Source organism: Seriola lalandi, unplaced genomic scaffold (genome assembly GCF_002814215.2).
Source record: "Seriola lalandi dorsalis isolate HSWRI2012SDOR001 ecotype SW California unplaced genomic scaffold, Sedor1 jcf7180002054949, whole genome shotgun sequence".
Classification (NCBI taxonomy): Eukaryota; Metazoa; Chordata; class Actinopteri; order Carangiformes; family Carangidae; genus Seriola; species Seriola lalandi.
Window position 1 is genome coordinate 1,631,679 of NW_019525500.1, and position 26,520 is coordinate 1,658,198.

The 26,520-nt window shown below is 41.3% G+C and overlaps 1 protein-coding gene across 2 annotated transcripts in view; it reads left to right on the top strand.

Moving 5' to 3' along the window:
• Positions 1-942: 942 nt before the first annotated feature.
• Positions 943-26,520, top strand: part of ror1 (receptor tyrosine kinase-like orphan receptor 1) — a 127,241-nt gene continuing 101,663 nt past the window's right edge. For both annotated transcript variants that reach the window (XM_023394480.2, XM_087170497.1), the window contains exon 1: positions 943-1,299. In XM_023394480.2, the coding sequence (XP_023250248.1) occupies positions 1,194-1,299 (106 nt within the window). In that variant the 5' untranslated portion in view covers positions 943-1,193. The remainder of the gene's footprint in view (positions 1,300-26,520) is intronic.

The following is a 26,520-nucleotide window of genomic DNA, read 5'->3' on the forward strand; positions in this document are numbered from 1 at the left end:
TTAGTCAAATGAGACTTTGTAGTGATATTCCATCACCATATTGTCATAATACCGTAAGTGCTATCAAGACAATGCCATGCTGAATTCATGAATCAAATCCCTTGATTTCATTTTTGTTATGTTTTAGTGATTTTTTTCATTACAGAATATTTCCCCCATTGTAAATACTGTACGTTGTAACTCATGCGCACCAGAGAAAGTGGCTCCACAGGGGATTGAGGGGCTTTTCTTTGAGTTGCTTTAGTCATATTTTGGTTTTAATTTAAGTATTTAAATATACACTCTCCTGATTTAAGTGCATCCCCCAAAAACAAACTTATAAACAAAACATATAAACTTTAAAAAATAAATAAAATGCTTTTTTTCCATACCTGTTTGTACTTTTGCACTAATGCCATTTACAGTCATTAGTTGTCAAGCTTTGAGTCATTTTAATTGTCATAATTTGCAGGTGATCATTGCAATTATTAGTTGCACATTGCTAAGTCAACAGTGTAAGTTCAACAATCTCACCATAATGTCCATTTAGTAGCTGTTCTGGAGCTTTTGACTCTAATCACACAACCTTCTCAGTGAATGGAGTTTGCCCAGTTAGAATTTTTCTCAGGACTTCTCCGTGTTGGCTCACGTCACTCCTTGCAAATGGTAATAGTTGACAAAATAATATCACCTCAAGTTCCATTGAGCTGTTCTGGAGCTTTAGAAAAAAAAAGTTTGTTGTTGTTCTTAGAAGACTCTTGAGTCGTGGGGCTTGAACACTTTCAATTCAACTAAATACATTTCTGGAATTGAAATGTCTGTGAATGCCCTCTGGTAGTTCCTGTAATGACCACGTGGTGGCAACACTCTGCTAATCAGAGCCATGTGGCTCCTGTGGGCACAGCTCTGCTCAGTAAATCTGGACAGTGAAGGATTGCGCTCAGTTGGAGAGAGAGACAGAGGGGGAAAGTGAGCTGGGCTCCAGAGAGGAGGAAAGAGACAAACCAGGACAGACGGAGACAACTTTCTTCCAGACTCTCACACTTTTTCCACGGAGAGAGTTGAAGTGCGCTTTGAAAGAGTGGCGGAAACAGCGCACAAGTCATCAAGTCACCGTATTTTGAGTCGTAGGATATTTTTGGAGGTGCTCGAAATTCAAATTGCGAGCTAGTGGATGTGAAAAACGGGCGAAGGTTTAACACAGAGCCGGAGGAATGTATCCAACTCGGGCAGCGGCGTGCCAGCGTCTCTGGAGATGTCCAGCCTGCGCTCTCTGGATCACCCTGCTCCTCCAAAGTGTCCTGGACCTGAGCGCGTCTGGTGAGTCTCTTTTCCCTACCTCGGAAATCATTCCCGTCTTCCCCTGCTTCTCTGCTGACTTTACCCACTTTCTCAACATCTCAACACGCGTGAATCCAACGATGTAATCTGTCAACCTTGGTCAAAATACACTGTAATGAGTTCTAGCATGTACCTGAAGTGCTGAGTTGTGGCTTTATAGAGACTATATCGCGCCTTAAACACAGTTTAAGTCACCCATCAACAGGTTCATGTCGGGTTGTATATTTTTAAGACCACTCTTATTTGTTTTTCGGTCCTGAAAGCATCTCTCAAATGTCCTCAAACTGTTGTTCTATCGACATAAAGCAGCGCTGTTTGCCATCAGTCAGACTCCTCTCTCATGTAAATGGGCTTTGGTTTTTAGATTATCATACTATTGTCATCCTGAAACCTCTGCACGGGGAAAGACTTGACTCCACTGGCAGACAATAGGGGGGCTCTTAACTAGTCAGCTGGATAGCTATTGTGCGCCTATCTACAACCTCCAATAATGTAGGTCAATTTAAAGATAAGGGACACATAATGTCCTGTTGAAAAAGCAAACAGCTGCAGCATTTAACGTTTAGGTTTGGTTAATGTCAATAAGGTAGTGCCCATTTGAAGCAACAGGATAAGGATTTAAATATATACCAGTCAGTGGCCTCTAAGAAATAATACTAGTCTGTCTTAACTGCCTTTTCTAAGACAAACACTAAAATACATCCTCACTTAATTTGTCTGTGTGCTGTGGTTAAAAGCAAAGAGTTTTGAGTTAATCTTTTGCTTATTCAACAATCTCACAGACTATATTTCCACGGCCTGTCTGAGTGTGTGGTATTCACATCTTAAAGAAAGAGTGGCCTTATGGTATATGTAACTGGCTTTTGGTTGACTAATATAAGTATGATTGAATTCAGTTTGAATTAAATTGGAATTGTTTATGAAGCTGCTTGTGGAAAGAGTTTTTAGTTTTTGTCCTCTGGCTTTTAAGTGTATAGTAAGTATAAAACAATCCTCCCATCCCAGATGGGTAGTGATGAATTATCTCCGGAAGGTTTTTCTGGGGTTTGTTTGGATTATCTCTGTCCCCCTTAAATGCTTTTGGCCGTTATTTACAATTGAGGTGTACAGTACATGCTGCGTTGAACGTAAAGCACTTTGCTAAGGCCCTTCCTTTGCCATCTCTTTCTTTTCTCTATCTTTCGGCATCTCTTTCTTGCTCTGAGGCAGGGAGGAATGTTAATCCACATTACTTAACTGGATGAGTAGGCTATAACGTCTTCAAATGGAGTTTCATGATCGAATATGGAGTGGAGGAGAGCAAAGCCCCAGTTTCTGCGGCTCCTTCATATCTGGAAATAGACAAGTGGAAATGGCTGCATCTTTTTCCACATTTGACTTCTTCCAGTCAGAGGTCACTGGACCGTCACATGTTAGTCGCAAGGTTTATTGGCAAAATCTGTCCTGAAAATTACATTTGATACGCTAATACTGTTATTGAGAAAGCAAAACTGATTTGCTGTCCACTGCTGAAACTTTAAATCTACTGAAAAGCTTCAGTTTATGTCTTTCACAGATAATCTGCAGGTGTTCTTTATGATAATTTTGATACTAACATCCAAAGTAGTAGCTTCCCTGAAGCCTTAATAGTTATGGACAAGAAAATGACCCCTGTTAAGACGCTTTGCTCTTCAACTGCATCCGCAAATTTGGCCTCCTATTCACTGCAAATGACGTAGCTCTGGGATATGTTTGTAGATGATAACACTGGGGGTCTTGTCTCTCTTCTGGCTTGCTTTAATGGGAATGGTCAGAGAGAAACAACAGTGTGGTTCAACTGTAATCACATGTAGGGGGAAGGGTGCAACACCCTGTGATCAGTGGATATAATATGGCTGCTTTCAAGAGGCGACTGAGTAAAGGAAGAAACTGAAAGGCCGGGCTGTCTGTCATTCTTTACTGCCGTCTCGTTCACTGGTCAGTCTGCAAGCTTCCAGTCAGAGGTCAGAGGTCGCTGGACTGTCACTGTGGTTCACATGCCAGCATTTAAAGGAGCAATCAGGGCTTCCCCTGGCTGCAGCAAGGGAATTTTGTTTACATGACATGATTTTACAAGTATACTCTTAGCTTACTGCATCTGAACCTGTGATTGATTGGCTCACTAAATGAGGTCCAAATCACATACGCTGCTAAAAACGAATGAAATGCAACACTCTACATTTACATGCTCAAACAAACATAATTGGAATTAAAGTAAGTGATCAGGTCAAGGCAGGAAATTAAATAATGTGTTTGTACTTGTGTTCCCCTTGCCAAAAGCAGTTCAGGTGTCACTATCAGCCTTCTAAGGTGCTAATCTAAACAAAGATGGAATCGCGTAGAACAGATCATAAGATTCTGTGCTCATAAGCATTGCTCATTTGCAAATCACAACTGTCCTCATCTGGAAATCTTTCCCATGCATTTATGCACAATTGAAAAATCCCACAGGAAGGTCGAGATGGCCTAGTTTTTTTTTTTTTCCCCAGCAGGAATCTAAGTATGTCAATTGGGTTTATTCTTAATCACTTAACCTGAAATTGAACCCATGTTTTCCACCATGGAAATCAGATTTTGACTGAAAGTCGGGAACAATCAGATTACCACAGTGCAAGTAAATACACCTTTTATTTAAACGTAAGATACTACAGGTGCAGCATTTTTTCAAAATAGTCACTGTCATTCCATCTATCAGCCTTTGCTCTTGAGCTACAAAGTAATAGTCTGTGACATGTTCATAAAAATAATTTGACAAGAATGTTTTCCAACTATGTAAACTGGGTAAATGTGACTGAATGTGGGACGTTCACCTCTGCACATAAAAGGTCCTCTGCAGGGCAATGAGTACGTGAAATCTGTTTAGAGTTGTATTTAGCCTTTTAGTAACACTCAGGAAGGCTATAAATCATGTAGGGTGGAACTGCCTCAGTACAGTTTTCAGCAGGACACACTGTTGACACTAAAGGCACTTCACCCCTGGAAAAAAAAAGTTCCTCCATTCTACAGGCTGAGTGTGTAAGAGCTTGTCCTGCTCTCCCTGCTACTGAGATGTCTATCTGTACTGTTATATGTCTCCTGGCATTTTCTGAGACTCATATTAAGGGAGCAATTTACAAGGAGGTGAAAGAGATGTCAAAGTTTATGGTAGCGCTTTCTCTATGTATCCTTATTAAATTGATGCTAATCATCCACCCCCTCTAGAGATTTCTGGTTTGCTCATTATGTTTTATCATTGCAATATTTCTACAATTTTCCTTTTTTATGTATGACTTTATTCACTTTATCGATATTTTATCCAGATGTTCTGGGTAATGTCGGTTTCCATCATCTGAGTGGTACATCTCTTTCAGATAGATGAGTCTGCTGTGTTTAAAACTCAACTCCCACTCTGCACAGTTCACGCTACACCAACTCAGGCATCAAGTGGTGTGCATCCCTAAAAGCTTTTGGCAGACATAGACGAATGTGGCAGGAACTGTATGTGTGAAACAGATGTATGGTCTTTTTCTGGGTGGAGGAGGTTGATTTTCTTTTTTTTAGACAGTTTGACTCCATTTTTAGCATGTGAAATGGGAAGAAAGTCGTAGACATTAATTCAATCAGCACATAGCCATAAATCATATGCTTTGACTCTGTTTTATGTCTCTGAATTAAAACATTGATGTGTAAACCATGTTATGCTCTGGCAATTACCTTCTTCCCACTCATTATTAAGCACATGTGTTTGCCAAGGCTCAGTGTGCCTCAGTGTTGCCATAGGGCAAACTGTTTGGTGAATATTGTGTGCTAATTGTTTAACTGATGTAGAGCCAGTGGTTGATTTGCTTATATAATAACTGATTTTTTTGAGCCTTCTTTTCCTGACCGCTGTAGATTTATTTGTTCTCTTGTTGTGGTTGTTGTTTCACAACCAGGGCTACCTCATTGATGACTAAAGATTTCGCTAAATATGATTATGACATGAGATGCCAGTAAATGGAACAGTTGTTTTCCATTGAGTTGCTGGCTGGAATGTCCTGATAATATGTTGTCAATGCATGGTTGACAGAGGAATTCTGGAAGGAGCCCGATTTAGGTTTTTCCTTCTTTGTAGATCTGCTCTCTGCCAAGCCAGGCAAAAGCCTTTCTGTGAATGGTAAGAAGTGTAAATTTCCTGCATTTGCGTAACATTGGCAGAAAAATGCTCTTATTTCCACAAATCAGACTCTGAGGAGCGCGCTTGTTTTCTAGTGGTCAGAGTTCCTTGGAGAGGCAGCGTTTAATCAAAAGCTAAACACAGTTCACTCAGATCCTCGTTGGAGACGTTTGATAAAGTTTCTGCCACTACAAGCTGTAGCCAAGCGTGAAAACCTTTTTCCTGCAATTTACTGTCTGCACAGGAGGCCAGTCTGTTAGGGGGAGAAAAACCTCTACAGGGTTCAGCGAAATGCAGCAGTGGATTAAGAGAAGGAACAAAAAACATTGGTTCAGGTTTTCGTGATGCAGTTGAGAGGACCGTGTGTAGATCACAGTGTGGCACTTCAATGATTTTAACGGAGGAAGAGTCTGGACTGAATGTGGAAATAAGCTGCAGCAGGGTAGCATTAATTTTTCTTACAAGTGTATGGTACATTAATAGACCAAAATTATATTTGCCCTTTTCCATCAATTTACCTGCACTGTATATCCAACTACAATTTAAATAGCCTTCTATACCTTTTATTCAATACTTTCTGTGTTGATGTCTTTTGACTGCTGTCTGGAAGACAAATTACGCCTGCCATATAAAAAATGTTCTCTGCTGTACTTTATAAACACAATACAATGAGTCCTTTTCTGCCGTTGTAAGGCAAGCTGTGAGTGGAAGAGTGTGCTGATGACAAAGTGACACTTTAATGAGTCTAATGGAATAAGCCACACATACTGCATATCAATTTCCCATATGGACTTGGCACAGTTTAATGTTGAGGACTGCAGGGAATAGCCCAGGCTTAAAGAGCTCTAAATTTCATTGAGACCACTCTTCAATGCAGTTTTATCAAATTACTGCTTTGCTAGCGACGTTCATGGCTAGCTTTGCTCCGACTTAATATGTGGAGATCATGCTACATTTCATTTAATAGGGGTTAGGATGAAACATGGCTTTTTCAATTCCTGTATATGTGTCAGAGTAAATCTTTTTAAACCCTGTTTGCATAGCATTAAGGACTTCAGAAACCCCCACTGCAAGCAGACGGGCAGATCTCCGTCCACCCACAATTAGGTCTTTGTGCAACACCACACTCCCTCCAAGGTATTAAATACCTCAAACTTTATGGGCTTCTCTGCCAAAAATATTAGTATTTATTTTCCACAAAATATGTGTAGCTTATCAGTCAATGTAGGATTTTGTTTCACTTTATCAGCTTTGTTGCTCAAAGATGGGCCACTGTGAAAACACTGCCTGTATAGAATTGTTTATTCATTCATATTTTGTTTGTTTCCAGCATGATCATCCTTTTCACAGCGTTCCTTAAGTAGCTGACCAAACCGCTTAGTCTGAGGAGGTAAAGTGCAATTGTCACTCACAATAACCAAATCATCTTTATGATAGGTGGCCAGTGGCACTCAACTTCAAAACTTCAATGAAGAGTCAGAAGCGCTAGTCAAGTACATGCTTTTTGTGGATATGTTTTTTATTTTTTAGAAAACTTGTGCATATTTGTCCCTCACAGTATGTTTTCGGTCGTATGCACAGACCTATTTTGTTCCTGTTAGAGATCAGAAAAAAAGTCAACCCCTCTGTCACCCCCAACACTATCAGCATGACATCAAAACTCCTTGAGACTCCTCTTATCTGGCTGGCACAAGACAAATGCTGGCACTCTCCCTGTTTTCTTTTTTGCTCTCTTTCACTTGGCTCTATTCTCTCTCTCTCTCGCACACACACACACACTTTGTCCCGTTCCCTCTCTGTATCTACAGTACGTTTTGGCCTTTGAGTGGCTCCTCCACTTTGCCCTTCTTGCCTGGCTGACTGACATGCTGCTCTTGGCTGCGCTGTGTGTGTTTACTCAACAATAACTGAGAGCGGGGTGGCTCCACACCAGCCCCCACCCTCTTTAGGGACACGATCATAACGACTCATACTGGCCCTTTGGTAATTATATTTCAGCGTCTAGCATTTTCAATTTGCGCAACGTGAATCTTTAGTGATGCAAGCTGACGTAGAAACATTTACTTCATTCTTTTAGTCCATTCATTCCAGTCATGGGATGATTATGAGAGGGAAGTATATGAGGGGAAGTTTAATCAAAGTTTGGCTTTCTTAGTATCAGTTCTGATACGTCTCTGTGGCTCCACGTCTCCTCTTTTGCCCGCACGATAATGTGGTTACGCTGCAAAACCATTGGACCATCAGCTCCACTTAGATATTTATATAAACTTATCACTCTGTTGTTATTAATAGAACATCATCACATGTATTTTTTTTCACAGTTGTGGGTTTCCAAAATTATTCTTGGCAACTTCATCATTCAAATCTTTATTTTCCTTTTGTTTCTGTCTGTCTTTCGGTTTTCATGCCTCCAACACGCAAATGATGTAAATAGCACATTTCCCCTGTTGTACTGTGTAATGTGGAAAGTGTGTAGCGTACCGACTTCACTGTTATTGTGGAATTATTAAACTAGAGAGTGTGGACTGCAGGAAATTACATTTTACGTGGAATCTAATAATTTGTGGTCAGTGCTTCCCTTTTGAGTGTGTGTGTGTATATATGTGTGTGTGTGTGTGTGTGTGTGTGTGTGTGTGTGTGTGTGTGTGTGTGTGTGTGTGTGTGAAGCGCGTGACTTGGGGTTGCCCCATCATTTAGTCATTCACCTTTTTGTGTAACTTACAGACAGAAGTGTGTCTGGCTCTGTTTGGTCTTTTATTGCTTTGTAATTGCAATCAGTAGCTATAGAAACGATAATCCTGTTGAGGAATTCTGTCTTTTGAAGATTAGTTCCTCCAAATGGGTTTTATTTTTAAGCTGCCAGTTTAACAAGTCTGCTTTGGCCACCAAATAGATTTGTGGATCTGCCGAAGTAATAAAAACAAGATTGTGTATGTCTAAGCCTTTTTCCCTTTCCTTGTTTTCAGTGGGGAATTTAAAGTCGAGATGTTTCATGAGCCTACAAGTATTTTGATTAACGGCACTGTGTCTTGTAGATTCTAACTTAATCAAAACATTTTTCCAGTAAACTGTATATGATGTTGTTTTGATCCGGCTCTTGAATGTCTGCTGCTCTGTGTTGTAACTCCACATGTATTGTTGTCATTCATCAGAGGAGTTGGTTTGCTGTAGGCACTGTCTGTATGTTGTGCAATGTGTGTTTTTTTTTTACTCCACTGAAAAAAGCTTGGCAGGCTTGCGATATATGTGTTAAGTGTTGTTTTACTATTGAATGGGATTTATGGTAATGCTCCTTTTGCCCCTTCTCTCTCTCTTCCGTCTGCCTTGCTCTCTTCCCACTCTCTCTTTCTGTTTCATTTCTCCATTTAAAAAAACCCACCATCTAATCCAAAAAGAGTCCCAAGGTATCAATACTTTCAACTGAAATATATCCTTTCATATGCTTTGCATTAAGTGGCAATTGAATGAAAACCATGATTTAATTAAATCAAGAGTATGACTGAATATGCAATTAACTTGAAATTGAACTGTATTTCCTTTGCAGCCACACGGCAACCATTGATCAGATGATGTTAATGCACTCAGAGATGTCTAAATGATCACCACATAAACATAAATGCCGATCATTTGTCTGTGGTCGGCTATACAGGAATTCAAAATGAACAAAACCGAGGGAAAGTTATCGTCTTTAAATGCACCAATTATAGGTGTGAAAAACGTGTGTTAACTGAAGGCCAAAAATAGAGGGAAATTTTCTGCCGATTAGATTTAGTTGGCTCAGTGTAGACATGGTCTTATACATTGTTTTTAAATTTATCGGCACGAGAGTGGACATGGACTTAGCATGTTTGTTTAAAGGCTTTGTCACATTGTTCTCTAAGCAAGCTGCCTGTTACCCAGCAGCTAGTGTTTAACCAGCCACTTGATTCACACACAAAAGATTTAAAGTGGGGATGCCTTGATCTGGTGGCTAAGTCCTGTTGTTCAGGGGTCTCAAACTTTCACATCAAGCAGCACTGCCTTTTATCCTACAGGCAGAACCAGCCTGCGTAAGAGCAGTGTTGCTATGATTTTGACGTTGAATGTCCTCAAATTGAATGTCTTCTATGCCAGCAAATTGTGATGATAATGTTCTGGGACAAAAATGATGACAGGAACCAGGAACCATAAATAAAACAGTGACTTAGCATGAATAGAAAAAGGCACCAAAGACCATAAGAAATTTGACTTAAATGGAAATTCCCTTTCTATCCATTCTAATCCTGTGTGACCACACTGACCGAGGAATCTGGAGTTAAAGGTCTCACTGGCTGTAATTCTGAAGTACTGTTAGTTAAATCCTCATCGTGCAAACCACTGCTGGATAGCCATCTGCCTAATTCAGCACCAACGGGGAAATCATTTCAAATGTGGCATTAGAGGTGGTGAAGTATTGTCTCATGAATCAGGCTTGGTGATAGGGGATAAGGAAGAATCTTCGAAGATCAAGTTATTCTTTTGGTCAAAGTTGGTATTAACTTGCTTCTTCCATTTGCATTTTTTTCTAGATGAACTTTGAAAAGATCATGGTCTTTTTTTTTTTTTTCTACAGAAACTGTAGCAGGGAGTTTGCAGTGTACAAATTACGGCATCCTCAACGCTACGAGTTTTGGCAGACCCCCAAAGCTTTCTTCACAGTCTTGGGGAAAAGCTGTTACCATACCCACACAGTGGTAGCCTCTTATATCCATTTTGGCTTGATGGTGTTGCCATACGGCAGTTTTCTTCAAGGCAAAGTTATTGACCTCTGTGTCGTCTAATTATCCAGATTGTGAGTTTTTAAACGGAAACAAAAGAGTGAGAAGAATAGTAGGATGGAAGGACGCAGTCAGTCTTTTAGCACTTGTGACTGTGCAGATGGTTTAACCAGAGGCTCATAGAATCACCGAGGGAGTCGTGTGTTTGATGTCTCAGCGGCTGTGCGTTTTTTGGGGTGAAATCTGCAGGAATGGAAATATATGGAATATTCATAGTACGGGAATCTGTCTTTGTGTTACTGTGTACAGATGTTCTTCACTTCTGACTCCTTCTCATTCAGTCACAGAGTTTAGCTCAAGCATGGGGAACTCCGTGTTTAACCCGGGGCGGGCTGAAAGGAATCTCGCGCAGGAATTCTTACATTTATCCTGTGGGATGCCGAATGCCGCTCTCAGCCTCCGCAGAATCTCTCGCTCTGAGGCGCATAAAAAACCAAAAAACGACGGGGAGTGTTGAGGGAAAATTGAGTTTACCCGTTTAAAGCAGCCTCCCTTTTTTTTCCATATTTCCACTTTAAACAGCTATTTAATTTCCAGATAGATGTTTATCAAGGCTGACACTGACTTGGAACAACCAGAGTTTTAGTTTACTCACTGGTGTGGTTGTGTCCTGCACGCCAACAGTCCTCTCACACCTCACTCTTGTTCCCCTGTCTCTCTATATATCTGTCTCTGTCTTTCGCCAACTCTCTCCCTGCTCCCCTCCTTCTCTCAGAGAGCATTGATTTCAGCAGGGCAGGAAATGAAACTGCATTGCCCTGCGACTCCCAGCAGGAGAGGGGGACCTGGGGAGGGAAAAGGGAAGAGGTTCACCGAGTAAAAGAAGTTCAATACTGGGTGTTTTTTTTTTTTTTTTTTTTTGAAAAGGGATGAAAAGATTGATAGTGTGAGGATGTGAAAGAGGATTGGGATGGGCCTGGCTCAGCATGGAGAAAGCTGAGAAGGCCAAGGAAGATATTGAGATGAGAAAATATTTTCATAATGGTGTTTGACTGACAGCGGGTTTAAATGAACTCTCAGCTAGCTATATCAAGCAGAAAAAGCTGAAACATTTGACTCATTAAAAAAGCAAGAGAAATAAAGTAGGCAGAAATAAACAGCCACCTAGCAAAAGTGAAGAAAGAGGCTCTCACTTGTGGAGGACTGGTGGCCCCTTTATCTTTGACAACTCCTGACCTTCATCCCTCTATCAGAAGTCAATGATCTTCTCCTCAGAGGGGCCTGTATAAGAGGCTTAGACCCGCGTGATCCCACTGCCTGTTTGTTTAACCTCTGCGTGGCTGCCTTAGCAGTGCTAAGCTTTGCCCACAAGAGCTCATTACCTCCCAGCCCTCTGTCTCTCTTACTATTTCATCCAGCCGTCATACGTGGGTTTAAGAGCCTCAGGGTAAGTACACTGTTAAAATATAAGTTAAACTCACATCAACACTTCTGCTTGAAAAATAGCAACAGTTTCAGGTTTAAATTTGGAATCGTATCACTGTCCCATAGTCATCTTTAGTGGAACATAAAACCTGTCATGTCATTACAACCATAATTGGAGCAAAGGAGAGATGGCACAGCTTCACCATCTTTCCAGACATTTAGCCACAGTCCCGCTGCACTTAAATAGAATATTTATTGAGCTTTTCATTGAGATGAACAACTGTTTATACTGTTGCATGCATTGTGTAATGATGTTTTGCAAAAAGACTAGGGCCCTTCCCTGTAGATGTATGCAGCCTGAAGGGCCCTGCTGCAGTGAAATTGGGGGAAAATGGGGGAAAAAATGGATGGCTATGGGCATTTTGGCTTATTATTCCTGACATGCTCTGTTGAAGCGCTGATTCGAAATGGGCCGGTGCTGATAATTCGGAGCGAGACAGATCGCTGTGGCTGTGATTCATGACTGTTTGAGTGGAAGTTCAAACAATAGTGGAGTCGGTCCGAAGTTTCCCCTGCTGGTACCGTTCAGCAGTTTGGACTACTGTCAGCTCACGGCAGGGACTTGTGGTAGAGTTTGGCAGGGCGAGAGTTTATCTGAGCTTTCCTTCTCTTTCTTTCTTCTTCCACTTTTTCTCCCACACTGTCTTTGAGCTCCTGTCCTCTCTCTACTCATCATCATCTTTGTCCAAAGCAGATCGCTTGTTATGAAAAGTGTTTGTATTCCGGTTATTTCAGTTATATCCCGGAGCAAGTTTTGTTTTTGACTCAATGTTGTTGTTGCTTTAGCCGTCTTTATGTGTTCACAACCAGACAGCGGTGACCCATTGTCCCCCCCACTGCCCTCGCTTTGCACCCCAGACTTTGTTAGTCCATTTACTCTTTAATTTAAACTTGATTTAACTCCTGCCAGCTGGCTAGCTTAACCTCTACCCATGATGGCCGTTAGCAGACGTGGACATTGTCTTTCGTCTTGATATTTGCTTCTCTGTGTGTGTGTGTGTGTGTGTGTGTGTGTGTGTGTGTGTGTGTGTGTGTGTGTGTGTGAGTACACAGACATGCCCCTCCAAACATTTGTTTCTCACCAACATTAACAAATTGACAAGTAAAGGTCTGGCAGAGACAAACAATTCGCAGAGTTCCTTTGAGGGTGAAGTGATTGCTCTGTGATCAGACTTGCAACCACAAAAGAAGGAGTGTAGTGTCCTCGTGCACATTTTTTCATTGCACCATACCAGTTATGATTACTGTGGTAAACATGGTCTAATGAATAAAACATTTCGCATCTTGATAGACAATGAGTGGAAAATGTGGCTGTGAATTCAGGTTTGCTCCTTGGTGATATCAGTAGACTTCGTGGCTCTGAATCTCTGTTTAGGCATTGCTGTGAAATTCAGATCATTCGAGGGGGAAAGAAAAAATCAAAGATAAATCCTGTTCAACACGCAAAACTAGTCTCTTATCACCTCCAGAAATTGCCTTCCTTTTAATGATTTGTCCATCTTTTTGATTGGTAGTTGTTCATGTTTAAAACCTGTGCATGTGTATGTGATAAGCAGGGTGCGCTCGGACACAGAATGAGGGAAGAATGCTACCGCTGCCATTCTGTGCCTCCATGTTGGCGGTAGACCAGTGAGATTGTTTAAGGAAAGCACAACTTTCTAGCTCACTGCCCTCCATGTTTAATTTACACAAATAACCCATTGCTAATGAGTGTACTGTAAGCTTGTAAATGTAGGAAGCAGCACAAGCACTCTGCTGCTTGCTGAATGAGTTAGGTCACTTGGTTGTATGCAAGTGCCTCCAGAAATATGTTGCGAAGGCACCTTACTTTTAATGTTATAACCATGATGTTTTTTAATGTAGTTTTATACGAGCTTTCCTGGTTCGACTGCAATAAAACTGAAAGAAAGACACTTAATCAGGATGTTCCCAGACAATAGCAGAGAAGTGTTTTACTGCTTTTACATAGCGTATAGCAGGCTTCATTATTTGCCCTCGGCCTGTGCTTATGCAAGTAATGCAGCCAGAGTGTGATTGGTGGTATGCATTTGCAAATGTGCACGCCCCATGTCCCAGTGTTGGTGGTCTTGGAAAGCCACCAAGATCACTCGGCTGCTCTGTAATGTGAAAGCAATTAGCAGCCAGCGGTTTTACGCAGTGCCAATATGTGTGGGATAACAAAGGGGAATGTAGGTCAGCCATGAGCCATAGGTACACGGTGTGGCCGTCGCATTTTTTCGGTCAATGTGTATTTATTTTAAACTACTGGGACACTGAAGAAGTTATTATACATATTTCTAGATTTGAAGTTAATTTGCTCTTTTGTAGTCAGTCTTTTGTATACTGCAAAATGACTTTCTGGCCCATAACAATTAGCAATAAAATCCTTTAAAAGATAAATTAGTTCATGTAACAAATACTAAACAGGAACCAGAAATGTAACAGAAGTGTGTATTTCAACCTTTTCATGTTCCAAGGAAATTGATTTTTGGATTCTTGGGTTCATAGTCAAATCCTGATGGGTTTCTAGCAAGTTTAAACCCAGAGTTATTCAGTTCCCTGTGGACCTCTTTGATGTCTTCACCCTCCGTTTACTTCATCTGACATTCATTTTAATGAGACGGACATTCTCCTCGATAGAGATCTGCCTCTGACTTATGTAGGAATACAGTAAATCAGCACCACACACATATTCACATTAGGTTAGAATGAGTTCCCTCTGTGTGTGAGATTTTTTTGTTTTGTATGTGTGTGTGTCTGTTGGTTTACAGTGTGTCAGAAGGGTGCGTGCCCTCTGTCACATCTGGCAGCTTGTGGTTTTTTGCATGACCTGCTAAATGAGGGGAAAAATACTCCCAGCTGCCCTCAGGAAAACTCACCTGGTGTAGAGACGTCGTCGAAGTTCCCTTGTTTTCTCTCTCTCACTCTCTGTTGCCCAGAACTCTCCCTCCTTCACATTGTTCTCCAGAAAACATGCAGATACACACCACACACACTCACACAATAACTTTGAGCAGCCTGCTGTGTTTGCATTTTTCTTCTTTTACAACCCCTATCAGAATATGCCCGTCTTTTTTTAACCCAGCTAGGGGTGCACAAGCATGAAAACATGCACATGTGACCTGGTCTTAAACACGACTATACTCTTAAGTAAGATATTCTGTACTTACGTCCTAGCATAACCTCAGAAGTAAGATTAAGACAAGACAAGAAGGACAGTTTGGCAGGGCTACATGCATAGCAGGAGCAACCACAGCCTCTTCACATGGTAAAGTCATTTTCACCTCGGCCGCTGTGGGAAGAGGAGGCCAGAGGCAACATCCACCCCTCCCGCCCCTCACCTCAAACCTCCAGCCGGCATATTTCGGCTATCTGAAGGGAGCAGAGCTGGGAGATATCGGCCCCGAGAGCTGAAAAGCAGCTTTTGTCTCAAGCGACCCTCCAAGACCTCTGCCTGACTGCTCTATCAGCAAATCATAAACTATATGGCACAACTAGAAACACAGAAGCGTACGCTGAGAGGAAGAAAAAAAAAAAAAGACGAGGGGAAGAAAAAGGGAGAGAAAAATCAACACGGTGAAAGAGTTGAAGTGCAAAGTAAACAAAACGGAATTGTTGCCAGCTATAGATTAAACACTAACCGTCATATAAATCTGTGTACTTTTTGCATTGTAGATAAATGATGACCTTGAGAGAGGAGACGGGTCGTCTGGGGTTTGGCTGTACATGCACAGTGTGTCTGAGAGAGACGGGCAGCATAAGAGAGAGTTACAAGTTGTTTTAATTAAATCTCTTGTTGAATTTAACATCACAGTCTTAGTTTGTTAATTTCAAACTTTGTGTAAATCAACTACTTGTATACTTTAAATACTAAATGGAGATGTCACAAGTGCCTCTGCCTGTATCCTCACAAAACAGAGCCATGATACACTATCAGCTTTCTGTCTTCAGTCTGGACTGTACCATTTAGCACTGACATTTAGAGATGGGAGGCTCTATCAGCAGCTATCTGCACCTCTCAGTCTGTCTGCCTTCTTCCAGTTTTCTCTGGTTGCTGTAGCCACGCCTCTCTCTTTTCCTCTGCTCACACTGTTCAATCTGCAGCGTTTTTCATACTTTCATTACACACACTTGCATTCCTTCTGTCTTTGATGTCTTGACGGTCTTTTCCTCTACTCTCTCAATTACCTGTTTGGTGTAATGTGTTTTTTTTTTTTGTCATTTCCTCTCTCATCCTCTTCTGCTCTTTTTCTTGCCCAAACAGGAAGACTGTTACCTTAGCTGTGGAGTAAGTTTGGGCACCCTGTCTATCAAAGCAAGGCTCACAGCTGAGATTTAGCAGGATTACCGCCTTTCACCCTTAACCTGTCATTTCAGGATTTCCAGGTTTCGCCCCAGTTGATTACTGGATAAACAAGGAAACAGTTCTGCTGCCAACACACTACAGTTACTGTTACAAGGAGAGTTAGGCAAGATTTAGACAACAGTGTTATCCCAATCAGTGGATTTACATGTACAACAATATCTTACTTACATTATGTTTGGAAAACTCATGTATTCAAGGTATTAACACAGTCTACACACACGTCAAACATGAACTTAAATCACATTATTAGTAGACCCAAACATCCCCAGACATCAAAGACTTATTGTCACCTTATTGTACTTACTTTGCTGTTTGCAAAAAGCAAAGTTTCTATCATCCTGGTAACATTCTTTATATTCAAGAGCAAAAATATGTTTGTGTGAAATGACAACATTGTGATCTGAAGTGCAGTCCGCCCTTGAATATTTACATGTAGACTTGGAACATATTATTCATTGCTGTTAATTTGTGTGTTATTAGCTTTTCCTTGCAGCAGCTATTTGTCATTGTGTTTATGATTTTTTGGGGCTAAAATCCTTGTCCAGTCCATTTTAGTGAAATGTCACAGTTGACTTTACCTTCTGTTTGAACTCTGTTGTTGTATAGTAACACAAGTCCTCCTTGATTTCAGGTTCTGCAGGTTAGGGTTCCTGGTATAGTTCGTTTTAGCTGTTTTACCAAACTCTAACTTGTCCAGATGTTATTGAACCCTTTACACAATTGACACAAATCTGCTGTATTTTACTGCTCCAAATGATATCTTTTGCCATTACGCTGCCTGTTAGGAGTTTAAATTGAATCAGCTACAAGTAGCATAGGCCATAAGTCATCTGGGTGGTGCAGTGTAGTAAGTAGGAAAGCCCCTGTTTGACCACATGGCCAGAGTTCAAGAGCTTGTGTTGGTGAACACCCACGCCCTTCAAGTGTCTCTAAACAAGACAGTGAACGCCTACCGTTCCTCGGAGAGCTCTTCATTAACTGACCCCACGCTCTGACATCCCTGCAGAGTGGGGAAAATGAAAAGAAAATGTCTCTACTGGGATCTATAAAGTAGCCCATGCAAATCGGCAGACTTCCTCAAAATCTGACTCAGCCTAGTCCCGTCAGCGCCCCTGGACCACCTAGCTTTCAGTTAGACCTGCCCCTTGACTAGCCTCCATAAACAGAAGCAGTGGCTCTGGAGTGGAAATCCTGAGACCAGGCATTATTCAACCAGCTCTAGTCTCTTCAGCTAAGTGCTAAATGCAGTTACATGACAAACTACTTCAACGACTTGTTGCGTAATTTATTTTTGATCTTTTGATTTTTAATCTCCGAACATATTCGTTTTTGTTTTTGTTTTGTTTTTTAAACTTTGACCTAAGTTTCACTTGTTTTGGTAAACACTGTGGAATTTAATTAACTTGTTACTTCAATTTGGCTTACAATAATAAAGCTTTGCAGGAAGGCTATTGCTATTTTAAGAGAAGTCAAAAGGCCAAGAAACACAGACAACTATTGTATTTTTTAAAAACTGATGACCAAACACCAATAGTCTGTAATGTCTGTCTGCATTATCCCGGTGTATCCGTCTTCATGAGCTGCCAGGTTACCACATTTATATCGCCCGATTCACTGTTTATGCTGCAGAAGACAAATTTGACCCGCCTCAGCATTTATGTTTTGAGCAGTTATTTTAGTAATTCACTGGTCTCCAGATCTCACTAATTCTTGCCTGCATGGCTCCTATTTTGTCTGTGTTTCAGTGAATTTGGTGTTTTTAAAGGGAAGAAGTGAGAGATTCACAGAGCATTAAAAGCTGCTGGACGGTCAGTCGGGCAATGATGCATTTAAACAGCGAAGGAGAAACTCACTGCATCTTTGTGCTCCTTTTTTTGATTGATTTCCCCCTTTGGGATGAGCTACTGTATAACACTGTTGAGGGCCAGTGAACCCTTCAGCTCATGTCATATTTATGTATATGTGTGTGTGTCTTGCAGAGGCCCATCCACAGCACATCCACTATAGTTAATACAAACAGAAACAGTGGGAAACTTGCAGACCTGCTCTACAGATATGGGGCTAATGGTTGTGTTTCCAGCTCTATCTTTAGTTACCATCCATGAATGGAAAGAAAAGAGGTGAGGCCAGCAAAGGGTAAAAAGGGGGCAGGTGGAAAAGGGGCAGCATCCAGGCAAGAATGGGGAAAGAGAGAGTGAGAGATGGTTATTGATAATAATCAGTTAAATGCCATATTGTATGTCTGATTGTGTTGATATGCTGTTGGTGAATGTAAGTCGCCCTGAACCCCAGCACATGGGGGAAGGAGGGCCAATGAGAGGTAGTGAGTTGAAGAGGTGAAGAGAATGAGAGAGGGGAAAAGACTGAGTGAATGAAGGAGGGAAAATGAACAAACAAGAGAGTGAAAGAGAGAAGGGAGAGTAAATGGGGAGGTGAGGGGCAAATCTTTTATGGGGCATGGAAAACGGAGTGAAAAGAGGAGAGAGGGGGAGTTGAAGTATGCGGTGGGTCTGAATAGGGGGACCCCGTGTCCTCTTTAATGTCAAGTGAATAACTCCTGACCTAACACTGGCCTTTAATTGGTATAACCAGCAGTTATAGCATGGAGTGCTATGTCGGCTGTATTGTGTGAAATTGAGAAAATACACATATTCTGTTATCACTGTAAAATGAAGAGTTTAAGATTAAGTGTTGGTGAACGTGTACACCATCTGCTGTCTGTAAACGCAAGTTTACACTTGAAGCAATTACTTGATTAATCAATGAACAGAAAATTCATCAGCAACAATTGTGATATTTAGATTTAGAAAATGTGTCAAATGTGAATTAACCTATGATAGTAAACTGAATATCTTTGGGTTTCCGACTGTTATACAAAATTGGTCCTTGGGCATTTTTCACAGTTTTTGTTGATTTTCTTTTAGACCAATGGAGAAAATAATCAGAACATTAATTGATAATGAAAATAATCACAAGTCACAGCCTTACACTTGTGTTTATGTCTGGTAGTTCATATTCTGTGTTCATATGAGCTGAAAGAGCATGAAATCAATAAGCATGCCTGGCCGTTTGCGTAACTGATTAGCTGATTTGCCTGCAGACTCGGGATGTTTCAAAAAGTAAATATGTTTTTTTTTTTAATTATTTCAATGAAAGCCATTGGGAGAAAACCATATAGACCCTTGAACCGAAACAATGAGCGGAAAGTTCTTGAGTATGGATCCTCAGTTGGATTGATAGTAACTGCAATTCTTTCACATTACAAGGGGTCGATGTGAGTCAGTGTGTTAATATTACTGCTTACTGAAGCTGTAAGAAAAGCTCTGCTCATTGGCTTCTGGGTGGCTGGCCAGAGAGACAGTAGCTCAGGCTATGGGGCCCTCCCATGTTTGGGAAAAGAGGAAGCCTTGGGCCCGTGAGCCCGTAGGATACTCCGTGCATGAATGCTGGGGCAGAAGGGGGTGGTGGGGTAGGAGGAGAGGAGATGGCTGAAAGAGGCAGCTCAAGCAGAAAGAGAGGGAGAGGGGTTAAGTGGAGGCAGGTGTTCCATGACAAACCTTACAACCCCCCACCTCTCCTTTGCTCTAGTTCCCTCTACCAGCACTGGTCCACTGAGAGTACTGCAAACTAGCCCAAGAACAGACACTTGTTAGTCATTTCCCTCTTTCTCTGTTACCTTCTTTTGTTAGCCTTTATCCAACCACCTTATCCTTCTGATCTAATCTATCCTACCAAATTGCACCCTTTTCCTTTCATCCCAGGTTCCTTTCCACGGTCTCCTCTGTGTGCTTTCCCCATTGCTGCAGGACCACCTGGCTTTGTGGTTTGAATTGTATAAAACTCCGGTTGCTTTAAACAGATAGACAGCTTTTCCCACTGCTCCACTTTGCCTGACCCAGCTGGCAAATTAATTTAGTTTAGATTGACGTAAAAATCGTGTTCTCTAATCGTGTTCCAGAGGTTATTAAGCTCCAGCTCAAGACCGGAGCAGGATAGTACACAAATCCAGTTTTGATTGCTGGAAAAACAGGGAGCGCCTGATTGATGTCATTTTGTAATTTTGTTAAATGAAATTGAATCAGTCTGTGATTAAACATCTTGCCCTTTTGAATGTAATGTAGGAAGCATCTCTTCCAGTGGTGTTCGTTTTTGGCATTGCGATTACATTTTGGTAAAAGTTGATATGTGGAGTATATGCAGTGATTCTTGATTAAGATAGTCTTTTCTGGCTGTTTAAGGGAGTCTCTCACTCAGTCCGTCACATTCAATACCTCAGACTGAAACTAACTTTTCTTAAAGGAGCTGTGTGTAACTTTTGCTATTGCTACATAGCCAACATTAGCATTAGCAACTGTTCATTTTCCATCTTGCCAAGTGCTTCAGCCATTGTTGTGTTTACAATACAAGAGGTTATAATAGACCCTCAAGCAGCGCTACTTCTTCAGACAGGAGGCTACATTGACTCGCTGTTGGAAAGTGAGGAGATAGTCTGGGTAGACAGGTGCTAGCTGGTTAGCATGCTAACGTCCGTAGAAGAATAGAAAAGTGATAGAAATATAAGCAAAACAAGAGGGCTGCTTTCCACTGCTGGAGACAGCTCTTGGTGATTAAAGAAATTAAGTTTGATGCAAAACAGCTGTTAATGCTAACATTGGCTCCTTTTAAAAGCACACAGTTGATGCATAATTCAGTTTGATCATTTAATGACTTAGTCAGCATCAGATCTTACCTGTGTGGAAGTTTGTGACATGGAAGTGTTTGGGTCTAAGTAAACCCAGGCCTTGCCCACTGAGAGAACTGTAGTATTGTTACTGTAAAGACAGATTAGTCGAGAGGAATTCTTAATAGCAGACATCATAGCTTTCATTTGAGCCCTCTATTCTAAGTATGATTCACAGAGCCTCCATTGTGTGAATGATGTGTGTGCCCATTTAGGATGAGTGGAAAGTTCTGAAGACAGTCTGACAGACAAGTGTGCATCTTCTGGTCTGCCAAAACATGGTGTGTGTGTGTGTGTGTGTGTGTGTGTGTGTGTGTGTGTGTGTGTGTGTGTGTGTCTCTCTCTCTCTGTGTGGACAGAGAGGATCATGGTTTAGTCTTTCAAATACTATTGGTTCTAGCCCTGCAGTGACTGGTTCTTCTTGTTGTGTCCTTGAGCAACTTCAGACAGCAGTCAGCTTCAGTAAAACATCTGGAAGAAAGACATGCGGCTGTTTTTGGTCTGAATCACCACTTATCATCCCACACACACATTTGTGCACACACACGCACTCACACTTAGATCATCAAGCGGCAACAGCAACCCATACCCACAACCACTTCTGGTATGCTTTCACTTGCCCATTTTTTGCAAAGATGAATGAATTCAAGAGTTGCTCTGTCTGTCTTTCCCTCTTTCTCCGTCTCCGTCTCCGACAGTTTTGGGACGATTTAACCCTGATTCACCCCTCTTTACAATCAGAGGAGAAATCTGGTCCTGGACCTTGGTCGGTACTGATGTTCAGCTCAGATTATCTGGTTATGTGAGGGTTTCATTGATCTAGTTTTAAACCTCCCAAATTGCTCACTGACTCATTGGGGTCACCCCAATAATCTCAAGCATGTTTGATATTTAGATGTTCGGGATGATTACGGTTATGATTACCTCAGTTCCCAAGCAGCTGATGGTGTTGCCAAGCAACAGTAAATGTTCTAGCCCTTGAGGCTTATGGTAGCTAGCATGCTACTGTTGACAGATATTAAAACTGACAGTAAAAGTCTCACCTCCAGTTCTCTCTGAAGAATAGACAACTTGCATTGACCGCGTCTCCCCAGACATGTTCTCATCCAGAATCGTTTACCCATCTGCTTTTGCTTTGTTTTTTTCCTCACTGCAAAGTTTAAGTAACGTTACAGCAAGTTGTTGCACCACAGTTTGTTTACAGTTGCTTCCCCTGTGAGATCGTGTGAGATGCGATCACATGAGGTGGTCAGTTGCTCCCTGATTTCTCCCTCTGGCATGATCCTGTAGTGTGTGATGCACCATTGTTTTCAAATCTCGAAGTGTGTGCATGTTTGAGGTTAGAGAGAAGCACATCTGTGAAGTATCTCCTTATGTGCGTGATGCAACCCAATTTTTTAAGGACTTTAAAACTCCTATAGCACTTCCACTTCCACCTGCCTTCTCTTCCCACATACTTTTCTGATGGCTGGAATTCCCTTTTTTCAATGTGTTACAGCAATACATACACACAGTTAAACGCACACTGAGCGAGGCAGTTGGTCCAGTTAATGGGCGGCTACTCGACAATCTGGAGTCATCACAGGCTTCAGTCCATTCCAGAGGAGAGCTGCACTCTCATACACAACTGGATAAGAGGCCGACCCAAAATAGAAACAACCGCAACAATTCACTACACTAGTCCTGATTAAAGACTTAAAAAAAGAATGCAAAGTTTCCTTCTAGTCAGCAAGCTCCATGTACTGTAGGCACATATTTTTGTTGTTGAATTGATGTTATTGTGCTGACATTTTTAAGACTATTCCAGTGGTTAAATGCCTTAAGCTAATCTCATATTGATTACTGTCTCCTCCCTGACCCAAAACTTAATGGTCTCTATAATGAATTCAAATGGTTTTAAACATCCATCTTAATAATTTTTTTTCACACTTTCTGTTTTGTAGAGAGGTAGTGCTGTGTATTTTGGCGCTCTTTCTTGCTTTCTCTCTCTCTCTCTCCCTCTCTCTCACTCACACACACACACACACACACACACACACACACACACACACACACACACACACACTCAAGGCGAAATGTCTATCTAAACTCAAATAAGACAGTGATAACAAGGTCGCCACTTCATGGCTGCCCCACTACCTTAACTGGTGTCCATTTGTGATAATGAGCCAGACCTTATCTATGTTATCACCCACAGGAAGCGAGGCAACATGCCAGACAGCAGTAGTTGCAAAAGGAGGAGGAGGGGTGGGGGGGGGGACTATTTACAAATCACTATATGCATTAGAAATGGCCAACAATAATCGTAATAATGACAGATTGTTTATTTCTTGCAACTTTCTTAAGTTTAAATAATGTTACCAAATTTATTTATAGCTGAGCGAGCAATAACCTGATGTGTTCCTATTTCCCGGTTAATAGCTGGTTTGTCACTCTAATGAGCAGTCAAAGTAAGAGCTAGTTGATCTACCAATGACCAGAAAACTGAATCCACCTAATTCCCCCAGGCTGGGCAATATATCTAAATGGTATATATCATAATTTCATAAAACAGGACCAGATATCTTCTGGGATTTTAGTTGTTGCGGTGGGATGATCTTTTGTGTTTTCCTGCACTCACTGCGATGCAAATGTAATTTTCTGATGATATTGACAAGCTGAGTGGAGTGAACACTGAATGCCTCTGGGTTTCAGTTCTGCATGATGCCGGTGCTCGACTTTTCGACATTTTTTTGTGAATATACCAGTAGTCATGCCTAAGCCATTGTCAGGTCATATTGATACAAAGTGACACTGAACAATCAGTGGAAAAAAATATTGTATACAAAATATTTTGTCAGATTGGCCCAGCCCCAGTTTTTCCCTCATAGAGTGACACCTGACTCATGGAGGTGTGTTGAATAAAAAAGAAATGGAGTCAGGAAGATAGAAAAAGGCTGGCAGATGGAGACATAGAGGCCAAAATGTGACCTTTCACCCTCCAACATGCATTAGTACATGTTTGCTGGTGCGAACTTGACAAGAGGTTGTGATGAAAAATGAGTTTTTGGTCTGACACCTCCAAAGTGTGTGAGATTCAAAATTCAGAGAAGATGGTGTGTGTTGGTAGTGTATTCTTATGGGTGTATGTGACTGTGCATGTAATTCCTACATTACAAGTCCTACATACTTCGATATACATGTGCAAATGCTCATATAATGGAGTGCGTTTTATTTCTGTACATTTGTTTAAATTTGACACTATGGTCTTGTGGGTCAGTAAGTAACCCCTTACAATAATAATGTTACATGAAGCAGGGGAATAGGGAGAGTGAGGCAGAGAGGGAAAGTTAAGATGGAGTGAAAGAGCGAGACATGAGAGCGATAGCTAGCACCTGAGGTGGTTGTGATACAGCGTTGGAGGGAGAGAAAGGGGGCAGGAGGTTATTGGATTGCTCCGGTCAGTTCCAGAAATGACTTTTCCATGACTCCAGGTATGTGATCCTGGCTGAGCCCGGGGATATCCTCTGTTTATGCTCAGGCAAAGACCCGCAGATTAGGCGGCCTGGTATTCACCTGATTAAAATGACCTTCTTGTGTAAACTAAGCTTGAGAGCAGTGCACACACACACACACACACACACACACACACACACACACACACACACACACACACACACACACAGGGGACCTTTTGGGACCTGGACGGCATATGAACAATTCTGTCTGTGTAATTAACACACACGCACATACTCAGACCAATGTGTGTTCAAACTGCGGTCGGGCCAAATCACCATGGAGATTAAGAAGTAAAGCCCTATGGAAGAATCAGTGGTAGTAATAAAACTATTAACCTCTGTGGTATTCAACACAAAGAGCTAAGCGACCTGTGTGCCTTTATCTGGAACACCAGTGCACCAGTACTTATCTTTGTCTGCAGTATAGATCTTGTGTGTTTTCTATAGTATGTGTATGCACAGTTGCTGTGGCCAGGTGAAAGGATTAAACAGTGATAGGTCAAGGCCCAAGGCCAGAACGCTCATATTTTTTGGGATACTCCATCAATCATCCGTCTCCTCCTCGTCTCTGCTTCTTCTCAGGTTGCCTTTTGTCTTCACGATGCTCTAGAGTTCCCATTTTGCTTCACTACGTCTGTCTTTAATTTTTATCATATCTCCTCGTTGCTGTTTTTCTCTCTCTCCCTGTTGTCCTCTTCATGCCTGTTTTATGTGCTGAGGTCAAGTAGCGTGAATACAAAGATTTCAACCTCAATTACAATATCAAACCAAAACCCACCATCTCCCTGCTTTCCAATGCAACATGTGCTTTTCAGGTTTGTGTGTGAGCATGTGTATTTTTATGCAGGAGACAACTGTATCCCATTGGATGGTATATCATTGTTGACAGCTGTAATGTTATAATGCAGCCTCTTCCTTGGGAGCAGCTGGTAGTTATACGTGTTGTTCTCCCTATCCCCTTTGCTGTTGTAAATCCTTGCTAGTCTGAAACTTGCTAGCTGTTAGTATCTACTTGTAGCATGATATTTCTTGTAAAGATACAATTACAGCATACAGCATAGTGTATGAATATGAATCCAAAAATAGCCCTGGCCATGTGGGCTCCACCGGTCTAATGAGCTTTGATTTCATTCATCGGCAGAAAAAAACTACAAAGACATTGGACGTATTAAGGCATTCCAACAATCTTTGCTTGCCAGATTGAAACGGTTTATAACGGCCTACGTTTAGAATATAAGTCAAGGATAGGTGGCTAATGGATACAGTAGCTTGATCATGCAAAAATCCTCTGGAAAATATCACCATACTATACATGACAAAAAGCAGATGCCCCTGATAAACAGTTTTCTTGGTCTCAAATCTGTCTCTTACTTAAAAAGACTTTAAACATAACACAGTTTGGATAAATCAGACGGGCCTTTTGCCAAGGGAAGAAAGAAAACATCTGATAATTAGACTTGTAGCCAAAATGCAGAGAGAGATCTAGATATCAGATGGAAATATGCAGCCATGAAATCTATTACTTCACTTTCATATCTTCTGGCACTTGTTGGAATGGATGTTTTTTTTTAAAGGTTATCAGTGGTTAGTTCTGAGGTCAGGGAGGGGGAATGCCTAAAATGTATTTTGTTCAGTTTTAAAATACTGCAATTGTCTTTGTTTAAACATTCATACAATATCTTATTGGATCTCTAAAAATAGGTTCAAGTCTCCCTGTAAAAATCTGATTTAATTACACTCTTGTTGATACTTACACAGCTTTGAACCACCTTTGGTTGGTGGATTTAAAGGCCAATAGTGAGTTTAAAATTACATAGAAAAATGTAGCCTAAACTTTGATTCCAAGTTCAACACAAACGCCAAAATTAGAGTAATAGGATTAGCACATGACTGCAACAATATGCAGGCTTTCCCTGGTGGGGCACACCAGAATGGAGTGCAGCTCCCTTCCCTTTATGACTGTGTATCAGTTATCTCACCCCCATACAAAACCTCACAACAGGTAGTCGGGAGTGCAAAACTGACTCCAGATCAAAGTCACTGCAAGTACACCCCCAACTTTGAAGACCGAATTGAACTGGCCCGCTGCTCTGTAGACGTGACGCTATCTAAATGTTGGTAGTATAGATCCACCAGCCCCTTTGGCCCATAATCCACCAGTGCTTTATAGATTTTTATTGACTCGATCTAATACTGGTATTATATCACGGATGAAATTGGTTACATTTGAGGGAGGTGGTGGT